The 21677-nt window shown below is 47.0% G+C and overlaps 1 protein-coding gene across 1 annotated transcript in view; it reads left to right on the forward strand.

The window, feature by feature from the left end:
* The window catches only part of CHST15 (carbohydrate sulfotransferase 15), a 48064-nt gene that overhangs the window by 15169 nt on the left and 11218 nt on the right, over positions 1 to 21677 (forward strand). Inside the window, exons 2-4 of the mRNA XM_054163471.1 lie at positions 13198 to 14234; positions 14974 to 15313; positions 19145 to 19291. Of these exons, the coding sequence (XP_054019446.1) occupies positions 13647 to 14234; positions 14974 to 15313; positions 19145 to 19291 (1075 nt within the window). The 5' untranslated portion in view covers positions 13198 to 13646. The remainder of the gene's footprint in view (positions 1 to 13197; positions 14235 to 14973; positions 15314 to 19144; positions 19292 to 21677) is intronic.

Below are 21677 nucleotides of genomic sequence, written 5' to 3' on the forward strand. Positions count from 1 at the left end.
GCCTCTGACTCGAGGCGGATGGAAATGCACTTCAGTACCTGGCAGGTGTGTTTACTGGAGATGCTTGTTGGTAGTGTGAAGTGTTCTGGAGATGCTTCCAGTTCCTGCAGAATGTTGTGATGTTTGTGTTCTGTCTCATTTTTTCTGCATTAGAATCTGAGCTAACAGCCAGGCATCTGCTTTTGCAGAGCTGTCTGCCAACTGCAGCTGATGGAATTTGTTTCCTTTTAGAGTTCTTCTGTGCATTGCTTCAGGAAAGGTTCATTTCAAAAAGAGGGACTGGAGCTTCAGAACTGATATTGATCTGATGTCAGCTGCAAAGTTCTAAAGTAACTCCACGTGCTCCTTGATTTGTCTAGAGTCATTTCCATCAGCAAGCACTGCTCTTACAAAACAAAACTGCCTTTTGCCTCCTACTGACTGCTTTAGAGTTGTGCCCCTCTGCTGCTGGAGACACAGGACTTTTGCAGCCCTGAGAGCTTTCTGCCTGGAGCTGGGTGTTTAAGAACAGTTTTCCCTTTCTCATTAAATCTGTGTCTTCTGGGCCATCTCAGGAGATGGTCTGTCCCACAGAGCAGGAGCAAGGGTCATCCTGGTCCCAGACATCCCTGTATAGTGTTCAGGTAGGAATCAGTGAGCACCACCAAGTGAACTAGGCACTTGTCCCACATGGGAGCTCCTGCAAGGGTGGGAGGCTTTCTTCCAGTTTCTCAGTGCAAGGCCTTAAGAAGTGAATTTTGACCCCTCTGCAGCTCAAGCAGAGGAAGAGTGGAAGGTGAGTTTGAGGCAGTCTCCCTGCAACAGAAGCTATCTCCATTGAAAGTCTCTCGGAGAGCTTGCCTTTGCCTCTGTGCCACAACCATAGAGCATCTGGTTTACTACGCTAGATGTTGCCTTTGTGTTGAAGAAAATGATGCAGGAGAGGCAGAGTGGGAGGGGAAGTGCCAGTATCTTCTTGTTCTGTTCACCATTATGCAGAGCTGGGTATGTGGTTTGCTTTTCTTTATTCTCCTGGACTCTCTGAATGGAGATTCAGGAAGTTCTCAGATTTTTGTCTTGTTCACCATCTGCAGTCCAGCTAAGTACAGCCTAAAGCATGCAGAAGTGTTTGTGGCTGTGTGCTTTCTGAGTGCAGAACAAGTGTGCTGCAGCCAGACACAGAGTCAAGCCCAGGGGCCAGCAACTGGGTGGCTGAGGAACAGATTTCCCTCACTGTAGTGCTGGGTCCCCCAGACAGCATGGCTCTCTCTCTCTTCATTGCTCCTGTTGTAGCCAGGACTGTTCATGTGGTGGCCTAGAGTTTGCTACAGGATGAAAACTGTGTCCAGAGCTGTGGCTGTTGTGGGCAGCTGGTGGAAGAATGCAGCACGTTTTCTTTCCTGTAAGAGCAGAAATCAGTAAATGAAGATATTTGAATTCTTGTCGTCTGGGGCAGAAGTGGTGGTCTTCATCTGTGGTGACTTAAAGGACAATACTGAGTGTTTGATCCATTATCAAATGGCATTAGGTTCCACATAGAATGGCTTGAGTTGGAAGGAACATTAAAGACCATCCAGTTCCAACCCCCCTGCCACAAACAGGGGCTCCTCCCACTAGACCAGGCTGCTCAAAGCCTCCTCCAGCCTGGTCTTGAGCACTTGCAAGGATGAGGCCTCCACACCAAGCGTATGATCTACCTGTGAAGATCTGTGGTGTTAGCAACCCAAAATAGAGTAAAGCTGTGTGGAAACACCTTCAGAACGATGTAAGCTGGCTGGTAGGAAATGATTCTGCCTTTGTACAGTTAGAGCACATGAGGAGTGATGGAGCTGAAGCCTGCAGTGAGACCCTTATGAATAGGGTAGGGGATGTGAGAAGGAAATATTGCTTGACTTAAGCAGAATAAACCTTTCCCACAACTGCTGTAATGTGTTCCATCAGAAAGGTTTGCATTCATGAACTCTGGCCAGTAGTTACCTGCAGGGATTTTAACTATCTTACAGAGAGAGCTTTTGGGGTATCTCCACTTGGACTTTGAATCTGCTTGGCTTTGCAGCAAGCCTGTGCTTCAATGGGCTGAGCTTTATCTGCTGTGTTGTTTCCTGAAGAATGAAAGGTGTTGAACGTTTACAAAGGTTCCCACAAAGCCACAGCAGTGATTTGGCCTCAGTGAACAGTTTTAGTTGGGTAATTTTTGTTTGAATTCACAAGAAACTTTAACAAGAGCCTGGCATAGTGATTTTGCCTCTTCAGGATGCAGCTGTGTATGTTTCCTCTCGCCCACTCAGCACGAGATGAAAGATGAAATACCCTATTCATGAAGAAGTGCTTGCGTGGTGCTTATGGACAGATGAGAGATGATTTTCCATCCATTTGAATGGATGTCTCGTGGAGAAGGTACCACAGATGAGTCATAACAAAAGCCTTCAGATGGCTGTGTTAAGATAGTAACTTCTATGGAGAAAATTCCCTTTGGAGGTGGAGGAAATTCCCTCCTCAGCCACTAACAATCAAATGAGCTGCTGTTGGCATGCATGCTGCACCAGAGTGGTAACACCAACATTGTGCTTAAAGCAATGCTCAGTGTGGCACAGCCTGATCCCCTCCAGACAGACTGCTGCTTTGTGACCCCTGTGGGTAGATCGAATCATGCTCCAGTCGATGCCATTTGGCTGCACTACCGCCGGCAGAAGCATTTTCCCACACCAGGAGATAAACAGGCACTAGAGGCATTACGTTATGCATGTTCTATTTATTCCATCAAATGTTATTCATCCCTCAAAAGCAGCCTCAAATTAGCAGCTGATCTCTCACAACCCACAGAATTTAGCAATTTATACTGTATACCATTTGCAAAGTGGCAGAAAGTATTAGATTTCAGATGGTGGAAAGAATGTTTCTCACTCTAAACTGACTTGAGGCAGCAGCTGCAAAAAGCAAGCAAAATGAAATGTGTAAAAAGAACAAGATGGTAATCAGAGTAACAGGGCTGTCAATGCCCACTGTTCTGCAGTGTGCTGGAGGAGCTTGCCAGGACCTTTGGAAAGAGTCTCGGAATGGTTTTCTCCCACGTGCTGCTTATAGACCAGTAATCAATGAAAGAGACAAAGACTCAGGCTTAAAATAACTCTTCAGGACCCAAAGATCTCTGCCTGCAAATTCAGCTGTGCCACATTTGCTCTCCAGCTCTTCTTTGAATCAGACTCAACTGACACTCTGAATGGGAAGGTTTCTCTTTCTCTTCCACAGTGAGGCAAACCTAACCCTAGAGACGTGGGTGGAAGATGCCTAAATCTGAAGCAGCCATTCTAACCTCACAGTGTGGCTGACGTAAACACATTGTCCCAGGCAGCTTCCTCACATTCAGATGATACTATGACAAGAAGTGTGCTGTCAGAACCACAGGATCATGGTTCTGTGGGGTTTAGGTTGGAAGGGACCTTTAAAGGTCATCCAGTCCAAGCCCCTGCTGCAGTGAGCAGGACATCTACAATTAGATCAGGGTGCTCAGTGTCCTGTCCAACCTGACCTTGAATGGTTCCAGGATGGGGCATCTACTACCCCTCTGGGCAACCTGGGCCAGTGTTTCACCACCGTCAGTGTAAAAGATGTCTTCCTTCTACCTGTCTAAACCTCCCTCTTTTAGTTTAAAACCATCACCCCTTGGCCTGTCACCCTAATGGCTAAAAAGTCTGTGTCCATCTTCCTTAGTGTCTTTAAGTGTCAAAAGGCTGAGCTCTGCGTGAAGGGAAAGCACATATCTCTCTTGAGAGAGTTGCTCCAGAAGAGCTGTTTGAGTACGCTGCAGCAGGATCTGTCCAGAGGCTCCAACAATGAAGCAGACTTGAAAGCCTGCAAATAGAGCAGAGCAGGCAGCTGTCAAAAAGAGAGGAGTAACAACCCCCAGCCTGATTTGTGAAGTGAACTCTGGCAATGCTGCAGCAGTCCCCTGCCTCTGGAGCTGTCTGAAGATGAGTACTTACTTAGCTTTGATTACAGCCTGCCTGCAGGGCGTATGGGAGCTGGATTTAGACATGAAATTTTTTCCCACCTGCCAACCCCCACCCCCCCGGATTTGTTTGATATAAATATCTGGGGTGGGAGAGCTTCCTAACAGACTCAGCCTTCAGGCTTCGTGCTTCCCTGCTGCCTTAGTGCTTGTCAGAGGCACTTGGCTGGCTTGTGGGCTGCTGGAGGGATACCTTCCTTGAAAGAACCATGGAGGTAAGAATCTCTGTGCATGTAATGTGATGTCCTGTGTTGGGAATGCAGCCCTAATGCCTGTTTAATCTTGTTAAAATGTGACAGAAACAGTTGTGCAAAAGCCCAGCCTTACTACCTGAGCTTGTGTTTCACTCTGCCCCTTAGAGTATGTCTCCCTTTTTACGTTGAATGTGGCAAGTCCAGCCTGGAGAATTCTCCCTGACACTGAGCCACTGAGGCAGTTATTTAACCTTCTCTTGCTGTCTGGGTCTGACATTCATTGTCTTTCTGGAGATTAAGGAAATCTGCTTGGCAAGGGGTAAAGCTTAACTCCCATTAGCAGCAGTATTTGATGTCTGTTCTGCCTCTTAGTGATTCGATCGTTGTAATGAGAGCCTGACTCTTTTTTTGGTGGATGGTTGTGACTGCTGCCTCTGTTTCAAACACCACAACTTTTTCATCTGGTTCCAGATCGTGGCGAGGGGAATTTGCGAGTCCTAGAGGATGGATGTGTTGGCTTATCTCTGTTTTCATGGGATGACCTCAGGAACTGAGTAAGACAGGTTGGGAAGGTGCTTGTGGTTGCCGTGAGAATTAAAAACAAACAAACAAATAGAAGCTGCTAAGGTGGGACCGTGCAGTGATTTCTGTCAGTGGCTTACCCTGGCTTGGCTGTGAGCAGCCTTGCACTGCAGCTCTTTGTGGAAGGACAAACTTTCTGTACCGTGTGCTGTATTTTCACATCCAGTACAAACCTGCAGCCAGGTTCTGTGTGAGATGAATGAAAACCAACTGAAGTGAGCAGATGAATTGCTGGAAATGTTGCACATCACAGGCAGCAAGTTTTGATCAGGATTTGGGAAGCCAGTGTGCACTGTAAGCAAAATTCTGCTCTGAGTGTCCTTATAAATGAGAAGAAGAGGATTTTGCTCTGTTGGTACCAAAGGAAGGATATAAAGACATCAGTGTGAGCTCTGCCCTGGTGCTGGGCGATGGATTCACGGTGCCTGGGACGCGTGGTACAACATACTGAGCATCTGGCAGCAGTGATTTACTTCTTCCAGGGCCTTTGAACCTGTGTGTCTGGGGAAGTCATGATGATGCTGATGCCCCAAATCCCTACCCTTCTCTTCAGCCCTCATAAAACCTTCATGGGAACAGCTTTGGACATGTCCTTATGTGCATCTGAGAGTGGTGTGCCTGCTGAGCCCTCATCCCTGCCTTACCTGTGGAGAAACCAGGTCCTTGTCTTCTAAACCTGTGTGCTTATTTCTGACTGGGAGACCACAGCACAGCTTGGAGTTTAGCAGAAGGTCAGAGGTTGGCTTTGCTGCAGATTTATTTCCCTGTCTAGACTTTTTGTGCTGCAGGTAGCCCAAAATCACAGACTGGTTTGGGTTGAAAGGGACCTTGAAAGGCCATCCAGTCCAACCCTCTGCAGTCAGCAGGGGCATCTGCATCTGGGTCAGCTTGCTCAGAGCCTTGCTCAACCTCACCTGGAACGTTTCCAGGGATGGGGCATCTCCCACCTCCCTGGGCAACTTGGGCCAGTGTTTCACCACCCTCACTGTAAAAACTGCCTTCCTTATCTCTGGTCTGACTCTCTCCCCTCAGTTCTACCACCCCCCAGCCTGCATTGCCCTGACCCAGCTGCAGGACCTTGCCCTTGGCCTTCTAGAACGTCATGAGGTTGAACCTTGTTGAACTGATGGATCTGAATCTAGATTGATTTAAAGCACACTAAACAGGAGAAGAAAGGAAACAAGAAAAGGCAAAAGAAAGAATCCAAAACAATGCCCCAGAAGTAATGAATTATTTTTGTGACTGTTTTTCTCCAGTGAAAAGCAGCTCAGAGTCAAAATGAGTAACACCAAGCTCAGTCATTATTTTCACCTTTTCAAGGCAAATCAAACAGTCTGAAGGTGCAGGTGTGGCATGGTAGGAGCACAGAGGCTGGACCTAGGCCCTGCAGAACGAATATGTAATCAGAGGTTCTGGGGGACAGCATGGCCATGCTGAGGCTGATCTGGGACAAGCTCCTGCTCTCCTTGCTTCCAATCATCTTTTTGCTCAAGCTCTCTTTATGCCCATTTTGGTCCTTGTGTCACTGAAACAGCCATGGGTGCTCTCATTTTAGGGGAGTTTGTTAGAGTTTTGGCAAGTGCAGGCTGTGACTCGTGTCATTCTGACACTTTCACTGGCAGTGTGGTGACAAGAAAAGAGCAGAGCATGTTTGGGTTAGATCTAGAGAGAGGAACCAGCTGGGCTCTGGAGCAAGCCACAGATTGCTGAGTAACAGTTAAGGGGTTTAGTTTGACTTCAGAAGCCTTCAGGGCTGGTTCCTTTAAAGAGAGATTTACGCTTGTGGAAGTTTTCAGCAGCTGTTTGAGCAGGTTGAATGCATGCTCATGGGCTGTGAGCACACAGCACATCGTGGAAAGTGTGACTGTTTTTCAAGGGATTGCTGTGGCAATGTTTGTAGAGGATTGCTGAAGTTCCTGGTAGATGCATTGATTGATTTTTTTAAAATATTATTATTTTTTAAGTAAACAGTGGAGCCTTGCCTAACTTGGGTCTGCAGGAGGTTGCTGAGCTTTGTCCTGCTGGTTTTCTAAACCACTACAATAGCTTTTTGCTTTTCCCCCTTCCCCTTCCCCTTCACTTTTTTTGTTGTCTGTGCAAGGAGGTTGCAGAGGTCAGTGATTCATGATTCTCATTTTTATTGACTCATCCTCTTTCTGGCAGCTGGTTGATTTCTCTAGAGGTAAATAGATGTGAGTTCAGGCAAAGTTTCCTGAGCTCATTTTCTTTGTCTTTCCTTTTTTCCCCCCAGTGTTATTGCTTGCACTGTTTGCCTGTTACAGTGGTGCACCCTGCCCAGTGACTTCCTCATGCTGTACAAATGCTTCACTATGCTTGCACAAGTACTTCAGCTAGAGACCACGTCTGAGAGCAAAACCATCCTGCGTCCTGTGGTCTGGTTCAGTCCTTGTCCATTCCAGTAAGCTCCAGAGCCAAGAAGCACCTGTAATGGTCAAGCTTTGCAGGGTTTTTGTGTCCAGAGGCCATAAACGTGTCTTGCACAGGCTGATGAACTGTGGTGGTGCAGGGAGGAAGCTGATCCCTGCTGTGGGCCACGTTGCAAGGGGCAGTGAAGGACCAGAAGAGGAATGAGGTGGTTGTGCTGCACTGCTTCTAAATATTGCTTCTTTTGTTGTTGTTTGTTTTCATGTGAAACTTTTATGAAGGTTTTACTCTGCCAGCTTCACTCTGCCCCTTCATGTTTCCATTCCTCTTCATGTGAGTCATGGTATGGTCGTGGGCAGTGTTTCACTTGGAGACCTAACTCTCGTGTGACTGACAGCCACGGGAGCTCTGGAGAGGGAACTGTTGCCAAAATGAAGTTCATTTCTGGATTGTTGGTGGATGGTGTTGGATCAGCCTTCCTCTGAGAGTGCAAAAAACATTTGCAGCACAAACTGAGAACCTGAATTAAACAGAGCTTCCTAATTTGACAGGGAAGGCACTTAGGCAATGAGGATGTTTATCTAGATCTGTCCTGAGCCTTTGCTTGTGTCTATTATTTAAGCCTTCAGTTTGCTGAATGTTTTACTTGTGGCTTAAGGGGTTTCTTGTTTGGCTTTTTACCTCGTGTTCCTGAAAGGAGTCTGTCTCATCCCTGCCTTCTTCTCTTAGCAATTGGGAGACTTCAAACAACAGAGCTGTTAATCAAAGAAGGCATTAGATATGATTAAATTAGGATCCATGTCCTCCCCAGGAGCTACTGGCCATGTGAGATCAGGTACTACCTTTGGCCTGATCCTTTTGATTGGTTATTGCTAAAGATGCTGGTCCTTATTTTTACAGCACCTGTAGTTTTCATTTAATGTAACAGAGGGAGAGCAAGGGCTACCTGCTGCAGAGGACATGTGCCTCCTCTCTGCTTTGAGTGATGCTTCAGATGAGGTATCTGCTCGTGGTGAAACTGCTTCTCATCACGTGGGGAGGGAGCAGACATTGCAGCAGCTACATTCTGCTGATAACAAGGAAGCAACAGAGAACATCAAATGCTCCTGTGTTTGCACATAGCAATAGCTCTATCTTCTGGCTTTTGCTCAGAAGCAATCAGAATCCTTGGGAAACAGAGCTCATTCCTCTCAGGTCTGATGAGCAGATCAACACACACCACATCCTCGGTGTGAAGCCTGCCATTGCTGGCAGTAGGAAAAAGAACAGGGATTGAAGAGAACTTGCTCAGGGAGAGTGCAGAGCCTGTCTGTGGAGCTGCAGATGAGGAGCATGCTTTGTCTGGGCTTTGTAGAATCACTGAGGTTGGAAAAGACCTTCATGATCATCAAGTCCAACCATTATCCTTGCTCCACCAAGTCCACCACTAATCCATATCCCCAAGCATCACATCTGCATGGCTTTGGATGGTGACCCAACCACCTCCACAGGCAGCTGGCTCCAATGTCTGACAGCCCGTTCAGTGAACAATTTTTTCCTGATGTCCAGCCTAAACCTCCCCAGGTTCAGCTTGAGGCCATTCACTCTTGAGCTATCATTTGTTCCTTGGGAGAAGAGACCAGCCCCCAGCCCCAACCTCCCTTCAGGTAGTTGTAGGTCCCATCTAAGATGAGAGTTGGTGGATTATTTTCTCACTGCTCTTAGACATCTGTATTTTAGTCTGTGACCTGCCCAATGTGACCATCTTAGCTCAAATCTTCAGCTGGCACAGTGACCTTTGTCTCCTTCTCCTACCTCTGGTTAAGGCCAGTGATAAATGCTCAGTGAAAGACTGCAAGAACAGCTATTGATAGATTTCCCCCATCCCTCTCTGCCTTCTAGGAATTGAAGATAGCTACCTTTGATAGATTTAGTCTCCTTTACTTGTCTGATGAGTCCATAATTTTGGCATCAACAAGTTCCACATTTTAATTACATTGTGTGAAGAGAGGGAGCAAAGTGCCTTAGCCCATCAAAGAGAGGAGCAGTTGTGTTACTGCTGTGTCTGAGGTGTGTTTATCACAGGACAAGCAGCGTGCCACTCTGCAAGTGGTAGCAGGAAAAGCTGTACCATGATTAAAGGTAACAAAGCTGGTGTGAAATGTAGCCTCAGAAGTACCAGCAGCATTTGTTTGATCTTTGCTTGAGAGCGCAGTCATTATTACAACTGGTGACCTGAAAAAGAGGTCACACATTTAGATGTCCAGAGGATGTGTGTGCATGGGAAATCTATTCCATCTAGTTGATCTTATGCACAGAGAAGGAGAATTACAGTTATATGTCTGGGGACACGAAAGCCATTGCTTTTTATGGCCATTGTGATTGCAGGCTTCCCAAACTGTCCTTGAGGAGGAAGGGGAGGGATTCTGTGACATGTTTGTTTGGCAGTAATAAAGCAGAATTTCAGCCCTTTTCCACACAGTGAACAAACACAGGTGACTGATGAGAAATCCTGCAGGTTTCATTTGTGGTGGAATTTATCTTCTTACTCTGTTTAGCTTCCTGCCTGGCACCGAGTAGCACATTGTGGGTACTGAATTGGTGGTGGTTTATTGTAAGGCTCTAGCAGGCAGCTCTGCCTTCTGCTGTTTGCTTTTGTGGCAAAGCCTCTGGTTGCTATCAAGTTCCCTGTTGCATATAAACATAATTCTTAGTCTGAGCCTGCTTTAATTGGGAAGAGTGATGCAGGACTCCTTGGCTTCAGCAGCAGTATATTGAAATATGTATTGACTATTGAGTATATATACTGAAATATATTGACATATCAGATAGCTACTGTGCCCTGCTGGGGCCACACCTGGAGCATTGTGTCCAGTTCTGGGCTCCCCAGCTCAGGTGGGACAGAGATGTACTAGGGGGCATCCAACAGGGGGCTGCAAGGATGCTGAAGGCACTGCAGCATCTGTGTGATGAGGAGAGGCTGAGAGACCTGGGGCTGTTTGCTCTGCAAAAGAGCAGCCTGAGAGGAGATCTTATGAGTGTTTATCACCCTCTGAAGGATGGTTGTCAAGAAGGTGCCAGGCTTTATTCAGGGGTGTCCTGTGATAGGACAAGGGACAAAGGATAAAAACTGGAACCCAGGAAGTTTCACCTCAACATCACAAACAATTTCTTCACTGTGAGGGTGACAGAGACCTGGAGCAGAGAGGCTGTGGAGTCTCCAGAGAACCCATCTGGATTCATTCCTGTGTGACCTTCCTTAAGGTGATCCTTCTTTGGCAGAGGTGGTTGCACTCAAGGATCTCTGTAGGTTTCTTCCATCCCCTAACATTCTATGATTCCATTATTTTTTATTCCCATTCCACCTTGTGCCATCTCTTCTATCCCTGTTTCCTGACTTTGGAGATTCCCCAGCATCCTCACTTTTACAAGGAAGGTTGCTTTTGGCCAAGGAATTTGCAAGAGTTTGTGTTGGTTTCTGCTTTGTGGTTTACATTTGTGTGGGACAGACAAATACCATATAGACAGCAGTGTAAATAATTCAGCATTCACTTCAACAAGAGGAAATGACTTGCTGCATTATTCAACAATGCACACAGACACTGCTTGTTGTGTACAGAGAGCAGCGTTCTGCCAGTGAGCCCACAGCAGCTTTACAACCAAAGCATAAAAAGACATCAGTGGTTTATTACTGACTCACAGCTCATAACCTTGCTTCTGCCTGCACTCCGCATCCTTCTGCTTCCAGCAGTGAGATACTGGGGCTGTGACTGCTGGCAAGGCTGAAGGGAAGAAACAAAAGTACACTGAAAATGTCTTGATTTTGTGGGGTGAGTGGGGAAGGATCCTGGGGAAAGATCCTGGCCTTCTGGTGGCCATCCCTCATTGCCTGGCAAAAAGCTGGGGAATAAACTTCCACTGGAACCTTCTTGGTAAAGAGAAAGGAGTGGCAAGAGGGAATAATATCCTGACTTTAATGTGTTCAGCACACTGGGCTTTTATTACATGAGCATGGAGTGGAAAATCGTCTAGCAGGGCATGTCTGCTTCCAGCAGTCAGTGAAGAATGAAATTCATGCCCGTGTTCTGTCAGCTGGGCAGTGTGTCCCAGTGCCCTGTGCCAGGCCAGCAGGCTGAGCCCCTAACTGCTGTAGTGTGCATGCCTAGGCTGGCAGAGCTGTGCTTGCTGGTGGAACTTCCAATTTGCCCTCCAGACTGCTGTGCTCAAGCTCTGTGCTTTGCTGTAGCTGTGCCCCCTTGAGTCAGCTTCCAGGTCCATTGCTTTATAGAAGTTTGTAAGAGTAGTTTCTTGGAGAAGTCTTACACTGATTTACTTCCCTTTGGTTAAATGTAGTCAGTAACAATTATGCCACGACTTCTGTCTGCCTCATCTGACTTCTAGAATAAACTCATTAAGGAAATTAACAATATCTTTTTTTTTTTTTTTGTAGGAAGGTATTTTGCAAATAATTTTGTTCAGTATTTCTCTAAGTAATTATTGCTGAGTCCTTGAGACACAGCCTGCTGGTGCTGACTGCAGAATGCACCCGTGTGTGACAGCGTTGGGCAGGAGAGACATCAGGAATACAAATAATTGTACAAAAGCACTTTGTGTCAAACAGAATGCAGCTAGAGAAGTGATGGTGAATGCAGAATCTGAAGGGACTGCCCTGCTTGATCTGGAGACTGGTACAGGAATGAGCCAGGACTCATTATCTAGAATGACAGCAGTTTTTCTTGAGAATTAAAAATGTCTGCTGAAAGAGCTAAAGGCAGAGCAGTCAAACCCTGGGACTCATACTTGTCTGATTTAGGGTGTTGTGGAATAATCAGAGGAGCCTTTGTGTATCCATTGTATTGTCACGAGTAATTATGTTCATTGCTGGTGTCTGGGGTGTTACACAAATGTGCACTTTGCAACAGACTCATTGAATGGCTTGAGTTGAAAGGGACCTTATAGATCACCCAGTGCCAACCCCCTGCCTTGGGCAGGGACACCTCACCCCAGCCCAGGTTGCACAAAGCCTCCTTGAGGCTTCAAGTGTCTTTGCCCTGAATGGTGCCTTGGCTGAAAGCTCAAATCATACCCAAGGCACAACATAAAAGTCACTTTTTGACTGTGAGCTGCCACGTTTTGAAGTGTTTGAAGGAGGACAGCATGCATCCTGTGCCACAGGGCACTGCAACTCCTGGCCTGCATGCGTGTGAAGCCCTTCTTGAGGCCCAAGAGAGCTGAGGTCTCTGCCCATGGTTGTATAGTGAGGGAGCATCATCTGCTCCTGCATTTTCTGCATGACTTCTTCAGTACTAAGTGCAGACCATTGGGATGATTTCCTGGATGCAGGGTCTTGCCTTGGAGCTGCAGTATTGATGGGAACCCTGCATCTGGGTAGCAGCTCTTGCTGGTTTGAGTGAGCACAGTACATTCAGAAGGTGTTTGGCCAGGAGAGCTGAAGGTACCCTGCGGTGGGTCAGGGGTGGTTACTCTGATCTCAGAACCACTTGGCCCAGAAGCCAGAGGACCTGTCCTGAGCCTTTGCTTCTGCCTATTACTTAAGCCTTCGATTTGCTGAATGTTTTACTTGTGGCTTAAAGAGTTTCTTGTTAGACTCCTCTCAGGCATATGAGGTAAAAGCCAATCTCATCCCTGCCTTGTTCTCTTAGCTAGGGTCCCACCCCATCTCAGAGCAGTTAATGTAAGGCCCTCACATACAGACAGAGTGTAAATATTTAATCTTGTCTTACTGGCCACTAGCCAGAAATGCTTCTGTATTTACAGAGCAGATGAAGATCTGTTAGGTAGGTTAGTGAGCAGCTGAGGGAAGTGGGGTAGTGTTACCTGTGGTAGCAAGTGTGTGTGGCTGTGAGCAGATGGGTGAGTGCAAAGGGAGGGCAGCCCGCTCTGAACTGGCAGCCAAGCGTTGCCTGGGTTTAATATCCTGAGTGCTGTGATGAATACTCTTGGCAAATCAAAGAAAGCTGGGAAATTGCTCCTGGGAGGTTGCACTTTGCTATGGCTTTGGGTGAAGGTGAATGTAGAGACTGTATCTGCTCTTCTCTGTTTCTCTAGGTTGCACAGTGCAAGCCTGTGAAACACCTCAGGGAAGAAGCCGCCTCCAATGGCATCTGTCTGGTTTGGAATCTGCTTGGTTTGAAAGTACCTGGGAATTTCTCCCCATATTTGCCTGTTCTGGTGTCAATCAGAGGACAATGAATTGGTTTTGGGTTTTGCATATTTTCATACTGCCCAACAGTTTCTTTTGCTCCTCACTTTGTTTAATTGGAAAAACTTGAGCCCCTTGTATAGCTCATTCTTTGCCACATTCCTCTTGCTGAGCCACATCCACAGTGCATCTATTTTTGTGTCTTGGTTGTGTGTTTTTTTCCCCTTTATGTGACATATGTCAATTTCTGAGTGCTTTTACCTGTTCTGGTTTGAACCTGTCCTTTTGTGTTGGGAGAATCACTTAATAATTCCAGACTCACAGAAGATGACTCATATGCTTCAGAAACATTTTTATGGCTGTGCTTGGCTCATTATTCCAGGAGTTTAAGGGTAGTAATATGAGGTATTGCATTAATTGTTGCATCCATTTGTTACCAAATGACTTGCACAGACAGTGTTTCAGATGCTGTGGACCTAATCATCATAACCACAAGTGTCCTGTCTGCAAAGGAGAGAACAGGATCCCTCTGTACACCGATAGCAAGCAGATGAAGCTGCTTGCAGTGTTGGAAGTAAGGACTGATCACAGGGAAAGCTGGAATGGATTTTTCTGCCTGAGGAAGGGGAAGCTATGCAGCTTAATATTTGGGCTGATTATAATGACTCTAGTGATGGCATCCTACATACTGACTGGGGCCAAGCGTGGCCTGTTGTTAATACCATCTCCCTTCCATTACGGCACTTTTGCTAGCAATCCCAGCTTAATGGACAATGAAAGCCTTAGTGACATGAAAGACCATTACCAGCCTTCTAAAATGAATGTTTCATATGTGAAGGATTATCCCAGCATTAAATTAATTATTGACACTATTACTTCAAAGATTGAGTTCATGACAAGACAGCGCCCTGATTTGGAAGAGCTGAGGAAACAGGAGCCACATGTGAGTATGAAGCAGGGTGTGCCTGAAGCTGCTGCAAACCTGCTCGTTTCAAGAGTTTTGGGTCAGTCTCTTACTGAGATGGGGGGGGGGGGGGGGGGCGGTGAGGCGGGGGCCAAGGGCAGTTTCTGAGCTGTTCATGTGGTGATTTATGCCATCTAGAGCCTCCTGGCTTAAACCAGCTGAGAAGCTGAGAGCTTAGATCGGGTCCTTCCGAGTCACAGCAGAATAGATGGGTTACAGAAATGGTCTTGACACCTGAAACTAAAGATCAGGCAGGTTTCTGATAGCTGTACAAGCTCTCTGAATGCCAAATCATCTTGACTTGGATTGGCCAGACACCCTGAACGATACATAAGGAAAGAGCCTTTCTACTGGGTGATCATCAGGGTGCCTTCCTGACAAGCCTTGTCATTCAGAGTTAAAACCTGGCAGTTACTCTGCCCCGAGTACCACATGTTAGACTTTAGAAACTAACTCCTGGGACTGCAGGGCAGGTCCATTCTGGCCTTAAGCCCAAAGCATTTCTAAACGTTCTTCTCTCCCAGATCAACTGTTTGTGCAGGATTTGATCCCAATGTCACCAGAAGAGATAAGCTAGGTCAGCTTTGTAGTTCAAAACCTACGGGTTAAGGATGCCCGTGGTGCGTTTCTGCAGTGTTCTCTTGCTGTGCTAAGTTAGGAAAGTTCAACTGTCAGGTTTTGGCTGCCCTGACTGAAACTGCTGTGCTTCATGTTGCAGATGTTTTCAGTCATTCCTACTAAATTCCTTCCAAACAGCAAGAATCCTTGCTGGTATGCAGAGTACAGAGGGAACACCACCACAGACCCTTACGCAACCAACTCCTATGCACTGTATTCCAAGCGCTTTCGGCTGATATTCGATTACCTCAGGAAGGTGTTCTGGAACCACCTGTACCACTACAAGGGCAGGCACTACCGCCTGCGCTGCCTGCCACACTTCTACATCATTGGCCAGCCCAAGTGTGGCACCACAGACCTCTATGACCGCCTCAGGCTGCACCCCGAGGTTCGCTTCTCGGCCAGCAAGGAGCCGCACTGGTGGACGCGGAAACGGTTTGGTGAGTCAACGTCCCCTGGCATCCAGCAGAGGTGTCTCTGGAGAGCTTTGGTATTTATTGGGCATATTTGGGGTGATGCTTGCAGATTTGCTTCATTTTGGCTTGTCTTGAAACCGCTGGAGTTAACAGTTCTGCAAACTCCAGGTGATGGATGCTGGGCAGGTTCCAGCCTGCGTTTGGTCACTGCTGGTTCAGGATAGGCTTCTCTACGTGATGCACATTTCATGTGGTTTCTTGGCAGTGCTTTGGGAGATCTAGGAGAAAAACAGAACTGCTAGGTAAAGCCAACTTGGGAATGTGTAAAGGCAGGAAGAGGAACTGCTTTCTTGCATTTACAAGAATGGCTTGAGTTGGAAGAGACCTTACACACCATCTACTCCAACTTCCCCACCATGGGCTGGGACACCTCTTAACTAGAGTTGGTTCCTCAAGGCCTCATCCAACCCATGATAGTTTTGTACTGCACAACTATGCAAAGCTTTTCCCACGTGAATTAATGATGGTGAGTGTTAGAGTGTTAGAGTGTTAGAAGCATGGGTGGCTGCAGTCCTTATGGTTCAATAAACCCAACTGTTCTTTATGGTAAGAGCTTTGGTAGTGTTGCAGTTCTAGTCGAACAGGGAGCAGCAGGGATGCTCCACATGAGACAGCTCTGTCACTCTGAGGAACCTGCACATATTTTTGCTGCTCTTTTCCTGTGTGACATCTATACTGCATGAAACAACCTTTTGTTTCTGAGGGCAGCTCTGAATGGTTGAGGTTCTGGCTTGCAGGAGCTAAGTGCATCCAGCCCTTCAGGTTCCTTCTGGAGGCACTGTGGCTGAGCACATCATTTTATCCATCTGAAGGGCTTATGTCCTCCTTGTCTGCTCTTCCCTGGGCACCAGGGAAGGTCAGTCTTGTGGTTAGAGGCTCGATGAAACTCAGAGGATCTATTTTCAGTTCCTGATTCTGCTTTGCATTCGGAGCCTTCCTCTAAATCCAGATGAAAGCAATGCTGCTTGTGTGCCACCCAGGCTCTGGATCTTCCTGCTGTTGGCTCTAGCTGCTCAGTCCTGGTATGCCCTCACTTTGTGTGACTTTGGGATCAAAGCTCATAGGCTTTTCGGTGACACTGCTCTTTCCAAGAGGGAAATGCTGGTTATTGTCTGTGACATCTTTGCTTCTGTTTCTCATTGGTGTGGCTTTCTGCAAACACTGCCTTTGGAACAAGGTAAAACCTGGCACTGTGGGCTAGATCATTTGATGAGTTTGCTTCACTACTTTCCTTTGGTTCTTTTCTAAGCTTCCTTGAAATGGGAGACTTCTTCTAATGAAGTGTTGTGGGTACAGGCAAGGAAGGACACCTCCTGAGGGACCAAGACACCTGCACTACTGCTTCTGTTCTTTATTTTGAGCTTGTGCCTTCAATTCTTGATTTCTTCTGCTTCTGGTGTTGCCATTTCCATCTCCCTTCCCCATGCCCTGGAGCCCAGAAGGACCTTTCAGCTCCTGCAGACAGCTTATTGCTTGCTGCCAGATGAGGAAGAGGACTCACAGCTGGGGTTTCATAAATATGCCGTGCTCTGTATTTCCTTGATTTGAGAATGCCATGTACAACGGCTCAAAAGAGTACTTTAGACATTTTCTACATGTTTGTTACAAACTAAGAATTAAAGCAACGTGACAGGAGTACAGTTTTGGGTTTGAGGTGGTTTGGTCCAGCTCAGGAGACACTTGGAGGTACCAGTGCGAACTGACACCACAAAGTCAAACTAGAAGCACTGCAGTGCTCCCTGAAGGCCCATGAGAAGGAGCTCATCCATCAGAGTCAGCAGCTGCCTGAAGACAGATGAGAAGAATTTCCTCCTGACATGAAGGTGAAAGATCAGTGAAGAAAGGGGATTTCAAGGCTTGGACACCTTCCAGTGTGAAGGCCACACTGTTTGTCTCTGGACTCTGTGTAAATGCAGGGTCTGGCAGCAAAGCTATCCCATATCTTCAGCGCTGGCAGGAAAGGTTAAACTGAGCTGATGTGTTACCCTCGAGACCTTGGCACTAAATAGTTCTCTACACTCAACAGAAATGTTTAGTTTTTTAGGAAATAGTGTATCCAGCTTCAGTAAGGCAAGAGTGGCTCACTGAAGCTCAGAACTGGACCCACCAGGCAGGCAGAAGAGTGTCAGAAATCAGGCTGGAGAACATAAAATTTGAGAGCAAGGCTGAATTCCTGTCTCTTCTTTGGCATTCACAAACCCTTCACTTGCAGAGTCTTGTGGTCAGCCAGTGAGGACAAAGTGCAGATCCTCGAGGAAAACATTCTACACACAGTTACATCGTTTGAAGTCATTTTGTAAAGCCAAGGAGTGAGGAAAGACTGCAGAGCTTGTGGTCTCGTGGAGGGGAGATCTGCACAGATGACCTTGTGTTCATCTCAGGTTGTCTGCCATTGGGAATGAAGAGTTAAGTTTGCTCCTTCTGGCTCAGCCCTTTCTTTGTGCCTCGGTAGTGCAGTGACTGATGGCTAGTATTTAAAGAACAAAAAAGAGGCTGTGACAAAGGGACTAACAAGTGGAACTGAGACATCTCCCTTTGTAGCCTCGGGGCTATAAACTTGCTTTGCTTTGTGACACTTACCTGGACGAGAAAGTCTCTTTGGTCTGTGGCCTCCTCTGATTCCCTGGGGTTTTATGAGACTGGCTAATTTCAGCTGAAGATAAACAGCCCTCCTGGGGAGCCCCATTTCGTAAAGCACTGCTTTACCCTTCTGCTGGGCTGGCTGATGCGCTACAGGACTTTGTCCAAACTGGACTGTCTTTTTTTTTCCTGGCTCTTAGCCACAATCTCCATTCCCATGAGTAGGGTGGCAAGAAATCAAGGCAGTCGGTCTGTTTCCGCCCCCCCCAAAATAAGCAAAAATATACTGCTCTGCTTTCTTCTTCTCATTAAATCCCACTGTCCTGAAGGGGAAAATCAGAGAGTGGACAAAAGAACTCCCTTGCTGAGATTTTGTCTCCTGTAATCAATAATTATTGGCCTTGTGGGAACAAGAAAGGGAGAGCTGAGAGGTCCTACTCTGTATTCTTATCTTTGCTGCTACTTTATTGCTTTCCTAATACTGTCCTTGACCACTCTCCAGTGGAGAAACTCTCCTGGGGTATGGTAAGAAGCAAGAATGCAGACAGACACCAGGAGCTTGAACAGAAAGTGTAAAAGTGGGACTAGATTTGGAGCAAAGTGTAGGAAAAGGAGTATAAAAATCACAGAGGTGGCTCAAGATGCTGTGAAGTGCAGGGGGAAAGTGATACTGAGCCCACCTGGGAGTGGGGGAAGGAGGGAGTAGAGTGAGACCCTGCTGTGGAGCTTTGCTTTCATCCTTGTGAAAGACAAACCCATGAATGATTTCCCAGCTTTCTGATTTTGGTAAGTGCGTGTGGATTTGCATATTTGGCATCAGAGCCTGTGCTCAGTCTCAGAACAGTAAATCTAGTGGGAGTCTAATATTGCTTCAGTTTATGCTGGGGCAAAAGCAAGCAGAATCTGGTCTTTTGTATTCGTTCCAGACACTAAATTTAGAAGAGAATAAGTGCAAGCTATGCCTGCAGGAACTGTGAACCAGAACACCGAAGATATTTCCTATCCCTGTGAATTTATGGCTTACTCTCACAGTACCTGAGATCTCAGCTCCTTCACTGCTGACTTGTGTCTGAGCACTGCACTTCCTCGGGCTCGCTGTGTGCTGCCGCTGGCTTGGCACAGCGCCGGCCGCGCCGGGGAAGCTGCCGTGGTTGACACCAGCAGTCAGTCCTGCCCTGCTATTACCTTGTTTTTAACAGAGCCCTCTCTTTCCAGGGATCATTCGCCTGAGGGATGGGTTCCACGATCGCTACCCCGTGGAGGATTACCTGGATCTGTTTGACTTAGCAGCGCACCAGATCCAGGGGGTGCTGCAGAGCGAAGCGGCCAAGGAGCACGGCGCCGTCAGCAACATCATCATCGGTAGGGCAAACGCAGCTCCAAGTGCCTGCGGCTCCAGCCGAGCCGTGAGAGGGGCACCTGCCCCGATGGGAATGCCTGGCAGCACAGGGCCCCTGAAGCTGGTTTTCTCTGGGGTGTGTGGATAGTGCAGGAGTTCTTGCCTCGCTTTGCCAAACAACTGTGATTATCTCTGGAGAATGTCCAAGCAAGCAATGAATGTCTCATACAAGCACAGAATTCTTTAGGCTGGAAAACACCTTTAGGACCACTGAGTCCAATTGCTAACCCAGCACAGTCAAGTCCTCCAAACCACGTCCCCCAGCACCACTATGTGCCTTTCAGATCCCTCCAGGGATGGGGACTCCACCTCTGCCCTGGGCAGCCTGACTCAGGGCTTGGCAACCCTTTGGGGGAAGATATTTTTCCTAATGTCCAACCTAAATCTCCCTGGCACTGCTTGGGGTTGCTTCCTCTTATCCTATCACTTATTACCAGGGAGAAGAGACCAGTATCCAACTTGCTACAGCTGCCACTCAGGGGGCTGTAGAGAGTGGTAAGTGCTGGTGAGCATTAGCATTTACTTCAGGCTTTAAAAGAAGAGTGAGTGCCCTTGGCAACTCCTTCAAATGCTGTGTTTGTTGTGTTCTCAGGACAGTGAGACTGCAGGCTGGGGTTCCAGTGCTGGAGCTACCACACTAACTGAGGTGTTACCACATACATAGGGTGCTGTAGGAATCCTGTGGCTGACTGCAGGCAGTCTCCACGATAGTGACAGCTCCAAGCAGCTCTTGAGCTCCAGCATAAGATACACACAGGGGGAAACACCACTTTGTGTGTGTCATCATGCCTATGGAGCCTGTGGTGCCTGAAGTAGAAATGACTTAACCTCTGAGGTGGTTTGCTAACAGCAAGGACAATGCAAGTTTCAAGAGCAGGAACAGAGTCAAGCTGTAGCTATCCTGTGCTGTATTTCTTTGCAGGCACAGTGCAAGCTGCTAGCTGATGCCAATCTTACAGTTTTAACTGAGACTGAATTACCTGATTAGCACTGAAAATGACTTTGTGATGCTGTTGTATTGTACCTTATGGAGCAGAGTGGGTATGGAGGGGCTCTAAGGAGGGATCCTGGGATTGCTTTCCATGACACACTGGTTGATACACCCTGCTCATCCACCTCAGGCCATGGTGCCCCTTGTTTACAGTGGCCACCAGGAATCTCTCAGTTCTCTCTGCTGACTCCACAGCTGTACCAGACTTACTCTGTCACCTCAGAATCTCCCCAGGCAGCTGGACACCTTCCACGAACATGCTCATTGTGCAAGAGACAGTTGCCTGCTACAAAGAGAGCTCTCAAGGAGACCTGAGGTCATTATTCTCCAGAAAATAGAGACCAGCATTTTGCTGCTTGCCTTCAGAGGGAATACCCTCAGAATAATACATATTTTTTTTCTTTGCCTCATTCTAACAAAGGGGGGGAAAAAAGCAGCTGCTGCTGGCTGGATGAAATGCTGGCACTGTCTCCTGGTGGCTAAACCAGAGCCTTGGCTCTGGTCACATCTGCTTCATACTGCCTCAGCCTCCACTCCAGCCTATCATTCCTCTATTAAATATTCAACACTGAGCACGTTTTGCAAGACAGGGTCTCAAGCAATGTTGCTGTCAAGGACATCTGCAGATTTTCCTCCTGTCCTTTCATGAGTGAAGTGCTCATGCTAATTAAATTCAGTAATCTAATTGGCTGTGTACATCTTTGATTGGGTGCCTCCTGATGCGGCTTTCTCCAGAGTTTGCTTTGTGTCTCTCTTTCCTGTAGTCTCACTTCTTGTTCCATTAGGGCTCTGTTCACTGCTCTTATTAAGTTTACAGGCAAGCCCTGAATGATTGCACTCATTAAGTCAGTCTTTTACGACCTTGGTAAAAACCACAGCAAAGCTGGCCAGCCCAAAATGAACCTGCAGGAGTGTCAGGGCTGCTTGGCGTCCTCCATTTTCATATTTCTGATAGCTGAAAAGAAGAATTCAATTGAAAATATAAATACCACAGTAGTTCCTCATGGTACACTACTTTGAAAAGTTAAGCTTCTTTGGATGCTAAACTTAGTGGGCAATAATTCCAGCTCTCCCCCTTTCAGAACAGTATCTGCTTAGAGATGACCCCAGGGGCTGGCAGAGCTGTGGCAGCTGGAGGCACTTGCAGCAGCACTTGTTTATTGCTGATCACTAATTTATCTTGTGAAAGCACAGTGTGAGGTTAATCCCTGAATGAGTGAATGTGGTTATACATCCAGTCTCCAGGCAGTCTAGCAATTCCTAAGTCCTTTAAGTCCATAAGAAAGAATGCACTTTTGGTTGCACTACTTTAATTTGACATGATTGCTGTAGCAGTGATGAGTGTATCTCATTTTCGG

The sequence above is a fragment of the Dryobates pubescens genome, chromosome 8 (genome assembly GCF_014839835.1).
Source record: "Dryobates pubescens isolate bDryPub1 chromosome 8, bDryPub1.pri, whole genome shotgun sequence".
NCBI lineage: Eukaryota > Metazoa > Chordata > Aves > Piciformes > Picidae > Dryobates > Dryobates pubescens.